The 17854-nt window shown below is 32.7% G+C and overlaps 3 protein-coding genes across 3 annotated transcripts; all 3 read left to right on the top strand.

Annotated features, from left to right (window-relative positions):
- Window positions 1–908: 908 nt before the first annotated feature.
- On the top strand, window positions 909–4120 carry LOC149901531 (uncharacterized). Its single transcript, XM_090111137.1, has 4 exons — window positions 909–932; window positions 1836–2588; window positions 2900–3130; window positions 3786–4120. The coding sequence occupies exons 1-4, from the start codon at window positions 909–911 to the stop codon at window positions 3966–3968; spliced, it is 1191 nt and encodes a 396-aa protein (XP_089967263.1). The 3' UTR covers window positions 3969–4120.
- A 2509-nt stretch (window positions 4121–6629) lies between these two features.
- On the top strand, window positions 6630–8353 carry LOC149901530 (uncharacterized). The gene is made up of 3 exons (XM_090110880.1): window positions 6630–7387; window positions 7591–7820; window positions 7967–8353. Exons 1-3 carry the CDS (start codon window positions 6634–6636, stop codon window positions 8147–8149), a joined length of 1167 nt encoding a protein of 388 aa, XP_089967006.1. The 5' UTR covers window positions 6630–6633; the 3' UTR covers window positions 8150–8353.
- A 4741-nt stretch (window positions 8354–13094) lies between these two features.
- LOC149901529 (uncharacterized) lies at window positions 13095–16865 on the top strand. The gene is made up of 4 exons (XM_090110878.1): window positions 13095–13438; window positions 14681–15442; window positions 15694–15924; window positions 16616–16865. Exons 1-4 carry the CDS (start codon window positions 13418–13420, stop codon window positions 16796–16798), a joined length of 1197 nt encoding a protein of 398 aa, XP_089967004.1. The 5' UTR covers window positions 13095–13417; the 3' UTR covers window positions 16799–16865.
- The last annotated feature ends 989 nt before the right edge of the window (window positions 16866–17854 follow it).

Genomic DNA, 17854 nt, shown 5'->3' with positions numbered 1-17854 from the left:
CACAAACAAAAAAAAACTCAAGGTTATTTCTCAAAGTTATGATTCAAAACATTTAATGCGGTCCAAGCTATAGATTAAATTAACAACGTGCAAAACAAATGTTACTAGTCCATTGCTTGTTACATATCTGGACGAGATTTTGCAGTTATGCAAACAATTCAATGAATTGATAAAAAAATTATGAAATGGTAGACAAAAATATAAATTTTTTTAAATGAAAATATCACAAAATCACTACCTAGTTCTTACAAGGCTCTTACACAACATATTTATTGCAATAAATGTTAATAAATTAGTCATTATATTATTATAATTTTTTTTTTTGCTGACGCTACCAGAAAAACAAAATGATTAGCGTTGCATGGTGATTACGATCTACTTGTCGCACATCAATAAATCCAATAATTCCACTTCGCTCTGAAAAATGGCAATCAAAATGTCAGAATTAAATATGAGAAATATATAGTGCCACAAACTTATCTGACCCGGTGACAGTGTCACTGATGTCGCTTTCTTTTTATTTAAACAAAATATTCCGTATGAAAAGTCTGTGAAAATGTGACATTTCAAAATGGCGGCACGTAGTTCCAGTTTTTGCCACCGGGTCAGATAAGTTTGTGGCACTGTATCTTAGGTTTCCTGTACTTGTCCTGTCCTGTAATTGTCATTTCTTTTAACCTCATTACAGATTTGTTAGCACTATCTATTTTAGATATCAATGATTCAATGTATTTACAATTTAATCTTGCGATAATCTCGCTTCTAAATATAGTAGCCGATAATTATTGCTATTTAAAAGCCAGTTTAGTCGACGATCTCGTCAACAATAAGAGCGTATCTTTCGCGAATCGTCCGCTAAATTTTTAAATCGAATTTGTTTTAAATTATTTTTATTATTAATCTGTGAAATGGAGACTGAAAAAGACTCAAAGGTGAGTTAAAATAGTGCCGTTTTTCATCAGACTACGAAAAATTATGAATTGTGATTTGAATAAAATGAATTTCCGTCCGAGAAATCGTTTATTTTAGGGCATATATCTCAAACACTTAAGCGCGTCACACACGGTGAAGATACTATAATATTTTATCTTAAGATACTGTTATATTTTATATTACAGTATCTTAACGCTTCCGGTATCAGCGTTCGGACCATCATTTTTCTTTTTGTCATTGCGTACCACCCACCCCTGTAGAACCGCCATCCTGTTACAAATGACGCGAAATTTTGTGGGTCATTTGTAACAGGATGGCGGTTCTACAGGAGTCTTAGTACGCAATGACAAAAAGAAAAATGATGGTCCGAACGCTGATACCGGATGCGTTAAGATACTATAATATAAAATATAACAGTATCTTAAGATAAAATCTTCACCGTGTGTGACGCGCTTAATAAATATTTTTCAAACTAAATGAAATTTAAATATCTTAGAGTAGGAAATTTTCGAATGTTTAGACTTTCGATGAAAAATTCAGTGTTCTAGCTATAAATAATTATCGTTGTTACAAAATTTTAGGCAAACATTTTTAAATAACATAAACATTAGTATAAGATTATTAAACTTTTAATCAATTTAAATTGTATCGGTTTAGAAATTAAAAATAATGAACTGTTAGTTTTCCTTTGACCAAGCGAGCGTAGCCGTTGGCGGAAAGCTAGTACATATTTGTTAATTTCATCCACTTCATATTGATATGTTTATTAATTATTATTAACACTCCATGGAAAATGGAATAAAATATAAATGTCTATTTACTTAACTGGTTATCCGCCTAGTGTTTCTGTACGCTTTCTATTTTAATAAAAATATGCTTTATCTCTATGAATTGATTTGCAGGTTGCAACAGAAGAAATACTACGTGATGTACTGCATAAAGTAGCGAAAGAACGAGACTTTAAGGATTACAAATTAGATATAATCCCAACTTCATCTGAAGGAGCGAATATTTCTAGTGTTCTTTTCAAGGTTACTATATCAGGAAAGGATAAGGATGATATTAATATCTTCGCTAAAGTCGCATGCTTAAGTGAAAGCGTTAGAAAAGGAACACCTTTTCAGATGTTCGAAACAGAAATACTGTTCTATACTGATCTAATAAAAATATATAAAGAAATAGAGGAAAAGCATAATGTTCCCATTGAACACAGGCTTGTGGTACCTGAAGTATACGGCATCAACTCTGAGTACTCCAAGGAGACTATTGCTATGGAAAATCTGGTGTGCAAAGGTTACCAGATGTTCGATAGGTTCAAGATTGTAGACTGGAACTATACGCAGGAGTCTCTTTCACAACTGGCAAAACTTCACGCCGTATCTTTAGCATTTTCTGTGGAACAGCCCGAAGTGTTTGAGGAAAAAACCAAGAATCTCGTAATGACAAAGGATGTGAAGTCACTGAAGGCAGCTTTTAATAAGATGCTGATGAGAGTTCTAGAATCTGCGAAGGAGGAGCACAGAGATCGCTTGAACGATTTCATTGAGAACGTAGCATCGCCAGAGAAAATGGCGTGTATGATGAAACCAATAAAAAGAACCTTTATAACGCATGGCGACTATCGTACCAGCAACTTAATGCATAAAATACGTGAGGTAAGCTTTTACTTTTAGATTACCCGTGCATGTAACAAAAGAACAAGTCACAGTAAATTCAATTTCAGTTACAATTTAGTTTATAACCTTTCGTCATCTAGATAGACAATCAACTAACTTATGTTAACAAAATGTAAAAGTATCAAGTAAATAATAACTTGTTTTGGTCCGTCAATAACATTACTAGCCTCCAAATCACCAAATGCCAAACATCAAAAAAATAAATATTTACTAGCAAGTTTAAATAGATATCATCGTCTCTCTCCACCTTATATGTGCACAAAATATTCTTATTCCTATCTCTTTTACAGGATGGTACATATGACGTTATACCAATCGACTTCCAAACGCTGAGTCGCTGTAACCCCGTAGTCGACCTCTTATACTTTCTATTCAGTGGATCAGACAAAGAATTCCGAGCCAAATATCTAAAAAAATCTTTCGAACATTACTACAATGAACTTTCTGCAGCGTTAACTAGGTTTAATTTGAATCCCGATGAAATATATCCTAAGGAAGACTTCGAATATGAATTGAAAGAGGTATGTGGTTTTGTTTTCACACGTAGGTCTTCAAACCAGGATCCATTTAGGCGAAATACTATCACAGTCTACCTTCATATGATATTTAACCGCTTAAATGCGCATATCCCAATGAAATCTTATTTAATTCATTTCGCTTTCCATGTCAAAAAACAGCTACTTATTGAATTAATTCGAAGCAGGCCCGTTTCGCACCTTTCCCAGTCCGTTCCTTCCTGAGGTTCCTTCAATCTTTAATCATCAAACGTTCTTCCTTAAAAGCTAGTACCCTTTATACAGAGTCCCTTTACCTCTGCAAAACAACATGGGTAGTGTTGACTGTTTTCCGCCAGGCCATTTATCAACTCTCTTGCCAGCTATAGCATAAAAAAATTGTTTGTTTGTAAAGTAGGTTTACGATCGCGATGTTTACTTGATAACATAATGCAGTGGCAGCGCTCGAGATGAGATGGGAGATCGGTCCGTCTCTCTCTCGTTATACCTGCGATCGCGCTCGTGAGGTTTTGGTGTGACACAAGTTTCTGAACATGTCACCCGACTAAAACGATTTTTAAAACGTTATCACGTTAAAAAATAAGGATTGAATGCTAAGATTGTTGTTATTTATTATCTATCATATTGTGTTACATTAAAATAACTTGAATTATTGTTTCAGGTTCTACCCCTCGGCTTATTCGTAGGTTTGCTGCTTTTGATGGTGGTGACTGTAGAAACGGAAGATTTTCCCAAGCTCGATGAAAAGTCAGAATTGAAAGATGTATATTACTCGCCCAGTGCAGCTTATAAAATTAGAATGAACGACCTTCTAGAAGATTGTATTGAAATGGGAGTTCTGTAATTGTCGAATGTAATGTGTATTCGTAATATTCTAAGCTTGTACGAAATTAATATGTATAACAAAGAAGCGTTCAAGCTGTCGCTTGACGACTTGAAAAAATCACTGAAATAAATAAAAAATTGTAATATTTCCTGTATGGTATAATATTTTGTAAAAATACAAACTCAAACTCAAACTCAAACTCAAACATTTATTTATTCAATTAGACTTCTTAAAGAAGCACTTTTGAAACGTCATTACATATTTTAAAATTTACCACCGATTCGGAAAGCAGTATCTACGGAGAAGAATCGGCAAGAAACTCCATAGTTGCTCTTTTAAATCATGTCAGTTTTACAATTTTACAAAATACATATGTAACAACATATAAGTATTGTAATAACATGCCAAAGAACTGTCCTGTGGTTTTTACGCGACAACCCTCCATGGGTTTTTATCGTCCATATATTCCTGAATACTGTAGTACGCTCTCTGAACTAGTACATTTTTTATATAAGTTTTAAATTTAGAACTACTAAACTCTTTAATATTATGAGGAATTCTATTGTAAAAGCGTATACCTTGACCCATAAATGAATTTTTAACTTTAGCTAATCGGAAAAATGGCATTTCAATTCTATTTCTGTTCCTTGTGCCATAACAGTGTCTATCTCCTACTCTTGTGTGTAAGTCGGCGTTTTTGTGTACATGCAAAATATTATTAAATATATACTGTGATGGTACAGTAAGGATACCAGTATTCTTAAAGAGATCTCTTAGTGAGTCCCGAGCACGTAAATTATATATAGAACGAATGGCTCTTTTCTGTAAGATAAATATAGTTTCTATATCTGCTGCCCTGCCCCATAGTAGAATTCCATAGGACATAATACTATGAAAGTAGCTGAAATAAACCAATCTAGCTGTATCTTCATCGGTGAGATGCCTTACCTTTCGGACTGCATATGCTGCTGAACTGAGCTTACCTGCAGCGGTGTTGACATGGGCTCCCCACTGTAGTTTCTCGTCCAATGTTAACCCAAGAAATACAGTCGATTCTGTGTACAGTGTTCGTATATTATATTTTTCCATTATTTCTACCAATCCTGATGCGTCTTTTCTAAATTAAAATATGTTAGCTAAGAATTGATTGCATACATGATGTCACCAATGTAAGAATCATCTAGTACTTAACTATCCTACTAATATTATAAATGTGAAAGTTTGCGAGGATGCGTGTGTTTGTTACTCTTTCACGCAAATACTACTGAACCTATTACAATGAAGTTTAACATGAAGTTTATTTTTTATTAGAATGAAGCACACATATAGAGGGTAACTTGGATTAACACATAGGATAGGTTTTATTCCGGAAATCCCACGGGAATGGGAACTATGCGGATTTTTCTTTGAGGGCGAAGCCGCGGGCGGAAAGCTAGTAAATTAATAAAAGAGAGATATGATTGGTTATTTATAAACACATTTCTTGCTACACATCCTCGCACGTAATTGATGGAAAAGTACCCTTACTGCACTGTCCCCAATACTGTCCCACACTGAAAGTTACGTCATGGTTTCCGCCTTTTTGTGTTGTTGTGAAAAAGTTGTTTGACCTATCACCCGCTATTTTGTATATCAATGATTCATCATATTTACTATTTAATCTTACGATAATCATGCTTCTAAATATAATAATAGTCGATAAAAAATTTAATTCCGTCGTAGTCGATGATCGTCAACTATATAAACGCGTGTCTTTGGTTCAAAATTATTTCGTATTTTGTTATTAAATAATTTTTGTGATTAATCTGTGAAATGGCAGAAACGGAGTCAAAGGTGAGTTGAAGATTAATTAAAATATTCACCTTTTCATTGTTCATTTTCATTTTCAATTGATTTTAAGTAAAAAAATATGTTTTTTTAGTTCCACATTTGTTGTTGCTTGTTTGCGTTTTTGACGAGAAAAAAATTTTACAAAATAATAATAATATGGTAACAATTTCTAGAAAAAAATGTAAACAATGATTATGTTCATTTTTTACACCATCCGAAACTACACATTTCAACGAACAAAAATTGTTTTTGTTTGTAGGAGTTGAAATCGACTCTCGAACCCAACTCAATAAAACTGTCGACTCAATTTATTTAAATTACGCCACTTCCTCTTCTTTATTACTGATAGTCATATTGTTGTTAAATAATTGACATCAGAGGCCTCTGAACTCTATAAGAGCTCAAATATTTTAAAATAAAAACACACAAGGATCTAAACTTAACCAATCTTACTTATGAACTACTACCACGGTTTCACCCCCGTGGCTCCAATCCTGTTGGTCGTAGCGTGATGATACTATAGCCTATAACCTTCCTCGATAAATGAGCTATCTAACACCGAAATAATTTTTTTAAATCGGACCATTAGTTCCCGAGATTAACGCGTTCAAACAAACAAACAAACCCTTCAGTTTTATAATATTATCTAGTATAGATTTAATACCCTAAAATTGTAAAAAAACATGACAAATTACTTTCTCAGGATGACTTGAAATTAACAATAAAATTTAGATATACTGGCTGCCCGTCCTTTACTTTTCTTATATTAAATAGGATTTCTTTATTTATACCAATTTACGATCAAAAGATGTAAACTTGTGACATGTCTCAAATTAATTTACAGGTTGTGCCGATGGACACAGAAGAACTACTTCTCGAATTACTTCATAAAATAGCGAAAGGACGAAACTATAAGAACTACAAATTAGATTTAAAGCCAACTACATCTGCAGGAGCGAACATTTCAAGTGTTCTTTACAACGCTACTATATCGGGACAAGATAAGGATGATATTAATATCTTTGCAAAAGTTGCATGTTTAAGCGAAAGCATTAGAACTGCCACACCATTTCAAATGTTCGAAACTGAAATACTATTCTATACGGATTTAATCAATATTTATAAACAGTTAGAAGAAAAACATAATGTGCCAATTGAACACAGGCTTGTGACACCAGAAGTGTACGGCATTAACTCGGAATACTTCAAGGAAACCATTGCTATGGAAAATCTAGTGTGCAAAGGTTACCAGATGTTCGACAGGTTCAAGACGATTGATTGGAACTACACTCAGGAGTCTTTGAAGCAACTGGTGAAACTACACGCATTATCTATAGCGTTTTCAGTCGAAGAGCCAAAAGAGTTTGAAGAAAAAACCAAGAATCTTAAAATAAAAAATGACATGGAGTCAATGAAGGAAGCTTTTATGACAACGATATTAAGAGTACTAGAATCTGCGAGAGAGGAGCATAAAGATCGATTAAAATACTTCATAGAAGAAACTGCAGCACCACATAAGATGGAGTTTATGATGAGACCGATAAAACGAATATTTATAACGCATGGTGACTATCGACCTAGCAACTTGATGCATAAATTACGTGAGGTAAGAGCATTTCCTTTAAACATTGAACATTTGACTATCACGATTTTTTGTTCCATTATTTAGGAGCAAGTGAACTAATTCATTGAGTGCATTTTTAATTTTGAAATATATTATCCATTTTTTCAAACTATAAATAAACAAATGACTGCACCGAAAACTACCAGTTCAAAATACGATCTTAAAGAGATTTGCTATTGCTTTGCTATGGTACATATGACATAATACCGATCGACTACCAGACGCTGAGCCGCTGTAACCCAGCATTCGACGTCTTATACTTTCTATTCAATGGATCAGACAAAGAATTCCGAGACAAATATCTCAGAAAGGCATTCGACCATTACTATAATGAACTTAGTGTAGCTTTAACTAGATTGGACTTGAACCCTGATGAAATATATTCTAAGGAAGACTTCGAATATGAATTGAAGGAGGTATGCTTTTTTTAGTTTATAAGTAGACTTAAAAACGTTTAGGAAGTTTGACGCTTGAAAACGCCAAAAATAAAGGCGAATTGTATAAGGTTCCTACATCAAGTAAAACGTATATGACTGACTGACACTTAACATTTTTGTTTCAGGTTTTACCACTCGTCTTATTCATAAGTCTGATGCTTTTGATGATGATCACTGTAGAAATGAACGATTTTCCAATAATTGATGAAACCTTGGACTTAAAAGATCTGAATTACTTGCCAAGTGAAGCTTATAAAAAAAGGATGAACGACCTTCTTGAAGACTGTATTGAAATGGGTGTCCTGTAATTTTCAAAGTGTATATATTTATAGAAAATAAAAAAGTTTAAATGGATTATGAGTAATGTAAAGTAACACTTTATATTGACGTAACATAAGATTAAGTAATTAGTTAATATTCAAGAACACTAATTTTGTAAATGCAATAAAACCCTATACTTAGCTTTCTTATTGCTAATAATGTAGTGTTTCCCATGATGGAAAAATTTAAAAAACATTCAACAATTTTGCACGCCTCATAAGCGAAGCGTTGAGGTGGGTACTACTGTCACTTCGCGCAAAACATCTGATTTTTCAAACTTAAAATGTCTTTATGTATCATACATTGCACTTGTAAGATAATACATACACACACATATTAAGAAAAAACACTATTTTTAACGTTCATGATATTTTTGATGTCATTTTTGTTATTTAAACTAGTTAAAAAACAGTTTAAAAAAGTTCTGTCTTGGACGTCCGTGTGTCTGTATGTGCGGATCCTTTTTTAATCGAGTCTTTTTTTTTCTCTTACGCTTGAGTATGCTCAGGAATAGAACCCTTTCATTTTTCAGGGTCTGATTCGATGTGGTTTAATTGTTATTAAATAAACAAAAATAATAATTAATAAATATTTATTAAAAAAAATTATGAGGCGTGCACTTTTGGATTTTCCAAATTATTTAAAGAATACGTAAGTATCTATACTTTAAAATTTTTCGGCGAAAGACGAAGTTCGAATCATTCTCGATTATGCATATTCTTTAATGTTTATCAAATATTTAAAATATAATGATATTATAGGCTATGCCATTATGAACTATTAATTTAATTCCAATTAATTGAGAGTACGCTATAAAACCGAATGAACTACACAGTCAAATGCTATCGAAAAATAAAAATGTCACCAAAGTGTTTTTTTTTTTTTTTTTTTGTTTTGAATGCCGATTGTTGTGCAAGCAGTACATAATTCGATGGACCCTCGAGATCCCTCCATAAAGCAGGTAAAATGGGTCATCACTCTTAAAAAAGGATAACATTACTTTTAAGTTTTAATAAATCAGAATAATAATAATTAACACTCTAACTCAACGCAGCACAGTTGTGATTCTTCAGAAAGGCTCGGTCTTCATCATTCCAAGCTTTTTTTTAGCAAATTTTACTTTTTTTATTTATATAACAAAGTCATAATAGAGACAAAAATTTCTCTGTTATTTCGTTGAAATTTGATATTTTGACCACCCGAACGGTGCCACGTAGTCATATCTATATTTTGTCAACTAAATATATCTGCAAATTAAAATAATTGTTGTTTATTATTTTGATAAAGAACTTTAAATTAATCCATAACAACTACGAAAACACAGATAAGATAAGTTAAAAAGTGATTAGTCATAACAAAGAAACCAGCAAGTCATGTTATACCAAAAGCTCACCTTTTGACTTTAGTCTTAAAACACTTGAAAGTGTACCGACTACAAATTTATAAAGAATAGAAAAAATTCGATCACGAGGTGGGACTCGAACCGCATCCTTTCACAGGTGTGTCCCTAGACACATAAAACAGAAAGAATAGAATAAATTCTCTCAAAACTCATAATATAACGACAATCCGCACTTAAGGCATAACTACAGCGCGTCACACACGGTGAAGATACTATAATATTTTATCGATACTGTTATATTTTATATTACAGTATCTTAACGCATCCGGTATCAGCGTTCGGACCATCATTTTTCTTTTTGTCATTGCGTACTAAGACCCCTGTAGAACCGCCATCCTGTTACAAATGACGCGAAATTTTGTGGGTCATTTGTAACAGGATGGCGGTTCTACAGGAGTCTTAGTACGCAATGACAAAAAGAAAAATGATGGTCCGAACGCTGGTACCGGATGCGTTAAGATACTGTAATATAAAATATAACAGTATCTTAAGATAAAATATTATAGTATCTTCACCGTGTGTCTCGCGCTTACGTACTACTTTGTGTAACAATGATTTGAAAATCCATACTAATATTATAAATGCGAAAGTAACTCTGTCTGTCTGTCTGTTACTCAATCACGCCTAAACTACTGAACCAATTTGCATGAAATTTGGTATGGAGATATTTTGATACCTGAGAAAGAACATAGGCTACCTTTTATTGCGAAATATGTACCACGAGCGAAGCCGGGGCGGACCTCTTGTGTTTATATAATCTTGCGTTAATCACGCTTCTAAAAATAACAAGTCTTTGCTATATTAAAGGCAGTCGTAGTCGGCGATCGACAAATCAAATAAGTTACGTAATGCCTTACCCAGAAAAACTTCTAGGTAAGGCATTATTTTATTTAATAATAATAAAGAAACATTATAACTACAAAACAAGTAGAGTAATCCAGACCAATTAAAACAAATCGCTAAATTAATATTATTTTGATTAAAAAGTATCTGTAATATTATTTAAATATGTTTTTGTCTGTTAATTGCAGTATATTATTTTACACACCCTGACTCTCTACAATTTTTTATTACTATATGCTATAGTTCATGAAGTAACGAAACATCGATATGTACATTTAAACGGTCACAGTGAATTTGGGCGCCGCTAGAGGGCGCATTAAATGCAAGTAAAATAACGTGGAAATAGAACGTTGAAATCGTAAATACATAATTATAATCATCGGATACCTATATATAGTTATAAAGTGCGGCCAAATTCCAAAGAGTAATAAATTCTGGATAATTTTAGATAACTTCAATAAAAAAATATGCATATTCATTCGAATTAATAGACATAATAAGCTAGTAACGCCATCTAGATAAAAAAATACAATATCGAAATAGCGATATCTAAACTATAGATCCTTGATTATTGAATATAAACTCTATAAGTAACTAAATATTGATACAAAGTATTTTCAACAGAGGGCGTTAAGACATTTGACAAAATAACTAAATAGATAACCTACTCAGTAGTCTTTATGAATGATAACAAAGTATTACGAATAAAATAAAATTGATAACACTCAAAATTTTAAACTTTTCAGAGCGACACCTAAAATTTTAAGAAATAAAACGTTGATTAAGATTTAAATTATAGAAAAACGTATTAGAAATAGGAAAGTAGGAATTAAACATATTTTAGAATAGAAGAATAGAAAAAAGTTATGAAGAAGTAGAAAAAATAATTTTAGAGTTGATTACATCGTCCATGATAATAAATTGTATGAAAATCAATAATGCATTGTTTACGCGATTTTTCAAATTGCGAAAATTCGTTCGGTCTTAATTTTCTGGGAAAGATTTGAGGATCCTGGGCGAACGCCTCGAGCTCTGGAAATAAAATTAAATATTTCGCCAAACAGGAATCCCGAATATAGCTTACCTTTAAAAGAATCGGATTAAGATAAAAAAAGTGAAGTCCCGTGTCTCCTTAGTGGGGTAGGGGGCAGATGCATTATTCATACATCTGTTTCACTGATCGATTTTTCTTTAGGGACAAGTAGGTGATCAGCCTTCTGTATCCTGCCAGACCGAGACATTTTTTTTTTTCGTCTCCACCGGGAATCGAACCCAGGACCCCTCGGTTCTACGCTCACGCGTCAACCACTGTACCGAGGAGGCGGTCAATTTAAGCGGATTAAGATAAGTATGACTTAAATATGATCATTGCAATCAATAATATAAAAAGAAAGCCTGTTAAATATAATATGTGTAAATAAGATAGCTCGTGCGCAATATGACTTATTAATTGCCAAGATACCGGTAGACTTGATATCAAAATTATAAGAAGATAATAGGTGATTTTTGACATGACTCATGCTTTTGACTTTATTAATCATGATAAACATTAACATAAACACACTGTTTGAGGTCAGGGGCCTTAGACAAAGTAACAATTAAAAAACGATAACGAAGTTAGAAAAGGAAAAATGTATGGGATTGACATTAGATCCCCTTATCCCCATTAGGCTGGTTAGAAAGCTACCTGAGTAATTTTAGGTAACTAGAGGGTACATCCGTTTAGAGAACAGAAATATGGAACATAAGACATGGTCATAACTCATATAAAAATTATAAACAAGATGGAGTACTTCAGGTAGCATATTGGGACCATTATTATTCGTATTAAAAATCAATAATCTACGTAACGTTATTAGGTATGTCTATGAAAATTCAATTTATAAAATAATAATGTCGATGATTCAGTGGCTTAAAGAGAAGTTAACATTTCAAACGGCTCATACGTAAAACTGTAGTTGAAAAGTTGCTTTGTGGCATATCACAGTTATAGTAACAACGGTCTGCAACTGTAACAGCAAATATGCATAGCTAATGCAAATGCATTTCTAGATAATAATTTTAAAGGTATTTTATATATAAATTAATTGATAATTTACTTAATAATTTGAAATTCTACACATTTATGTATAATTTGCATGTCGGTAAATCTGTCGATTACCAAGAAAAATAAATTGTACCACTCACATCCTATTTATACGTGTATTCAATTTTAATTTAATGTTAACGCCCAAAACTGCAACCTCAAGGCTCAATTGTCTGTATTCCGTAGTGTAAGCCGGTATTGTATTGCTACGAATAGCTTAAAATCGTGAGCAAAATAAACCAACAACCAAACAAGTATCTAGATTTACTGCAAGTACTGTAACCGGCTCCTCCCGCGCGACGGTGAATGATGGTATTATTTGCAAATTAATTCTTTGAGCTTTATTAAGCAAGCTTGTTAGAGACTGACTACTTCATTAGGTAGAATTGGACTAACGATCTATTTATAATTTGAAGTTGCAAGTTTAGCATGTAATCTATCGACTGCAGTTCTAACATTGTTTTCATAATTTTAGTAACATCTCCTGGTCTGTCATTTTTCTAAGTAAATATTATTATCCATAGGTCAATAGGTCATCTATTATTATGATTTTTCTGCCATCTATGATCTACACCATGGATCATCATCCGAAATACAAAACGAACTCGCTCATACCGTTAATACTCAAGGGCGTGATTGAAATCATTGAAGAAACTGAGGCTCCAGCCACAGATTAAATAGCACCATATAAAACAAATGTCCCTAATCCATTACTGGTTACCATTCTTAAAGACGTTTAGGAGTCATACAATCTGTTCAATGTATTTAAACTTGCGATAATCGCGCTTCTAAAAATAATCTTTGCAGAAACTTTGCTATATTAGAGCCAGTCGTAGTCGGGGATCGTTAACTGTATGAACGTTTATTTGGCTAAAGATATTTTCTTTCGTGTTTGTTTTGGTTTAGTTTGTGATTATCTGTGAAATGGCTGATAAAGAGACAAAGGTGAGAAAGTTTAAATTTTAATACACGCTTTATATAATGTGGATATTAAATATTTTAAATAGTTTTTGATGTGTTTATGTCCTCAAATAATTTTTATGATCATCATCACTTATTTTCTAGATCCTGCTTAATTTTTACTTCCTTAGCATAGAAGAGTCTAAGGGAAGAGAAGATATAGGTACTCTGCCTACTTTTAAGTAATAACATAACTATGATTAATACAAAAAAATGTTTACCATTTTTAAACATTTGATAAAGATAATAAATGATTATAAAACAATAAAGATGTCATACATAAACAAATGTTTTATCATGATATGACTTACATTTTTACAATAACAATGAGTAACTGCAAAAAATATTTTAATAATTATTTGAAACTAGCTTTCCGCCCGTGGCTTCGCCCGCTATGTCGAAAACATAATAAATTATATACTAAAACCTTCCTCTTGAATCACTCTATCTATTAAATTTGCGATTGCTAGATTTTGATGCGGTTTTTTTTAATAGATAGAGTGATTCAAGAGGAAGGTTTTAGTATATAATTTATTATGTTTTAGATAAAGCGGGCGAAGCCGCGGGCAGAAAGCTAGTTTCAAATAATTATTAAAATATTTTTTGCAGTTACTCATTGTCATCATTGTCATCAATATTAGAAAGATAATTTAGTCATTAACAGTTTGAAAGGGATTTTCGTCAGATATCCGTTGTCAAAAACATGATTAATCACAAGAAATTAGCCTCTGGAGTTAGTATAAGGAACAATCATATTGAAATTTGAGCTCAGAGGTCAAATTAATTTATTGATTGTCCAAATTATGCTCCAAAATTTTAAATTGACGGAAATTGTAGCCATTTTTCTCGTTCACGTCGATCTATTTAGGTATTTCGGGATGACTGATTCCTAATATTTTATTTACATTATTAGTCTTAGTTTTACTAATCGCTGATAATTTAAACAAGTTAAATTAACATAGGTACTCCGCATATGGATTCTCATATCATTTAATCTTACAACGTTTAACAAATGAGAATCAGGCCCTGCCCAATAAAATTGTTGACTCAATTTAGTTTCAATTACAATTACTGCCTGTCTTTATTACTGAGTAGACTTAGTTGTTAATTTAAATAGTTAACACATAAAGGATCTGCATTTTAACCCACATACGATTTAGACACAATTGTTATTTAAACTTCACTCTTTAAAATTTAAATATTAAATCTGTCTTATTTCATTCGCAGATTGAATCGAAAGAATCAGAAGAAAAACTACGCGAAGTACTTCATGAAATAGCGAAAGAACGAGGCTATAAGGATTACAAATTAGATATAAAGCCGACTTCATCTGAAGGAGCAAACTTTTCAAGTGTACTTTTCACCGCTACAATATCAGAACACGGCAAGGATGTTATTTATATCTTCGCCAAAGTCGCGGCCTTAAACGAGACCGTTAGAGCAGGAGCACCGTATCAGATGTTCGATACAGAAATACTATTTTACACATATATCATAAAAACGTACAAAAAAATAGAGGAAAAACATAATGTGCCCATTGAACACAGGATTGTGGTACCAGAATTGTATGGCATCAACGCTGAATACCTAAAGGAAACTGTTGTCATGGAAAACCTGATGTGCAAAGGTTACCAGATGTTCGACAGGTTCAAGACCATAGACTGGAACTACACTCAGGAGTCTTTGACACAACTGGCGAAACTTCACGCCTTATCAATAGCGTTTTCTATTGAACAGCCCGAAGAGTTTGAGGAAAAAACAAAGAATCTCAAAATGAACAATGATATGAGCGCAATGAAAGATGCTATGGCAATGACGCTGATGAAAATACAAGAATCTGCGAAGGATGAACATAAAGATCGCTTGAAACAGTTCGTGGAAAATGCAATGACACCCGAAAAAATTGAATACATGATGAAACCAATAAAACGAATGATTTTAAACCATGGTGACTATCGGCCCAGCAACTTACTCCATAAATCGCACGAGGTAAGAAGTATATTATATTTTAAGTAAAAGACTTCATGTTTGGTCCATAAGATAATATTCGAAATGCCTGGAAATATGTATGTGTGGCTACACTGCTGAAAGCTTTGTATTCCTGTCCACCGATTAAATTTCCTATGCTATGGTTTATATTTTCGCCATTTAGAAGTTGTTTAAGTTTTAGTTTATCCTTTATAAATAATAAAAATCTTTCAGAAAACAATTAATAAGTATTGAACTCTGCTCTTTTACAGGATGGTACATATGACATAATACCAATTGACTATCAGACCCTTACCCGTAGTAACCCCATAGTGGATCTTTTATATTTCCTATTCAACGGATCAGACAAAGAATTCCGAGCCAAATACCTCAGAAAGGCATTCGACCATTACTACAATGAACTTTGCGCATGTCTAACAAGGTTGGACTTGAATCCTGAACAAATATATCCTAAGGAAGACTTCGAATATGAATTAAAAGAGGTATGTTGTTTTATATATAAATTTATTGTTTTCGTAATGTTTTGGATTATAGTAGACCAATATATAAATAACAGAAACACACATTTATTACAGCCACGCCTTATACCCCCACCGCCTACGTGGCGCGTACGTCCTCCTTTGCCTTCAAAGTCTTCATTTGTCAAAGTGCCTACCTCGTAGTGTACTTACAATGCAAATATTAAAAATAAAGTATAAATAACCAACACACAATAAAATTATTTTTTTTTAAAGCTATTATAAATAAATCTAATCTTATATATAAAAATGAATCGCAAAATGTGTTGGTAAGCGCATAACTCGAGAACGGCTGAACCGATTTCGATAATTCTTTTTTTATTATATTCCTTGAAGTACGAGGATGGTTTTTATGTAGAGAAAACGTAAGTACCACGGGCGAAGCCGGGGCGGACCGCTAGTCTTATATATAAAAATGAATCGCAAAATGTGTTGGTAAGCGCATAACTCGAGAACGGCTGAACCGATTTCGATAATTCTTTTTTTATTATATTCCTTGAAGTACGAGGATGGTTTTTATGTAGAGAAAACGTAAATATGTACCTACCACGGGCGAAGCCGGGGCGGACCGCTAGTAATCTAATATTAATAAATCAATAATAGGATTTATCGTATTGAGAGTGTATTTCTATAATAATTATTCATATTGTTCCAGGTTTTACCCTTCGGTTTATTCATAAGTCTGATGCTCTTGATGTTAATCACCGTAGAAATGGAACATGTTCCGAAAATTAGTGAAAAGACGGAATTGAAAGATCTGTACTGCACGCCCAGTGAAGCTTATAAGATAAGGATGAACGATCTTCTGGAAGACTGTATTGATATGGGAGTCCTGTAAATTAAAATATTTAAGATTAGTAATAGAGCCAAATGAGACAAATTGTTCTAACAAAGAAACATTTAATATTTGAGTCTTATATTGTATAAACTTGTATAAACGTCATATTATATACCACAAGGCAGCTAGTAGAATATAATGAAGACAAAAATGTAGTTAAGTAAGAATTTATACAGAATTTATGATTTTAACGGATTTTTAACGCGCTTTATTCATTACATTGGTTAGGTATCATTGGTCACGCGTAGTAAGATGTCAAGACGTATAACATCAATCTCTCCGTGGCCACGCTCACTGCAAAGTGTGCGAAACGTCTGGTTATTAACAATAAACACAACAAAAAGGCTTTAATTTCATTAAAGTCACATTTGTGCAATATTCGCGTAAAATGTAACACAAGAAAATTAGAAATAAATCTTATATTAATAAAAAGAAAAATCTACGATTTAGAATTGTCACCTCTTTTTCTACTGGCTGCATGATATTTCTAAGAAAGTCATATTATGTAGTTAAAAGTAGTGCTATCTACCTACCTCATATAAAATGTATTAACTAACTATAAAATCCATACTAATCCATACTAATATTATAAATGCGAAAGTAACTCTGTCTGTCTGTTACTCAATCACGCCTTAACTACTGAACCAATTTGCATGAAATTTGGTATAGGGATATTTTGATACCCGAGAAAGGACATAGGATAGGTTTTATCCCGGAAATCCTACGGGAACAGGTTTTTCTTTGAAAACACGGGCGAAGCCGCGGGCGGAAAGCTAGTAATCCATACGTTACGTCATGTCATTAGACTTCCATAGCATAACATTCCATCTATCTACATCTAAAAGAGAAACCGCTGGCTAACAATTTTCTCAAGAAATTTAATAAATAAGTTGACTATTTTAAGCAAATTAAAAATTATAATAATGTTTACACAAGTGTGTTAACCGAATGTTAACATATATACTATACAGTATGTTACCATTAATTTGGCAAGATTTTTTGATCTAATTATAGCCAATATCAAAGATGAAGCATTTATATCAATAATTCTACTGT

This window comes from Colias eurytheme, chromosome 16, assembly GCF_061535395.1.
Source record: "Colias eurytheme isolate Ceu_HAF_F1 chromosome 16, ilColEury1 Martin Lab GWU primary, whole genome shotgun sequence".
Lineage (NCBI taxonomy): Eukaryota > Metazoa > Arthropoda > Insecta > Lepidoptera > Pieridae > Colias > Colias eurytheme.
This window is presented reverse-complemented; position numbering and strand designations above follow the sequence as displayed.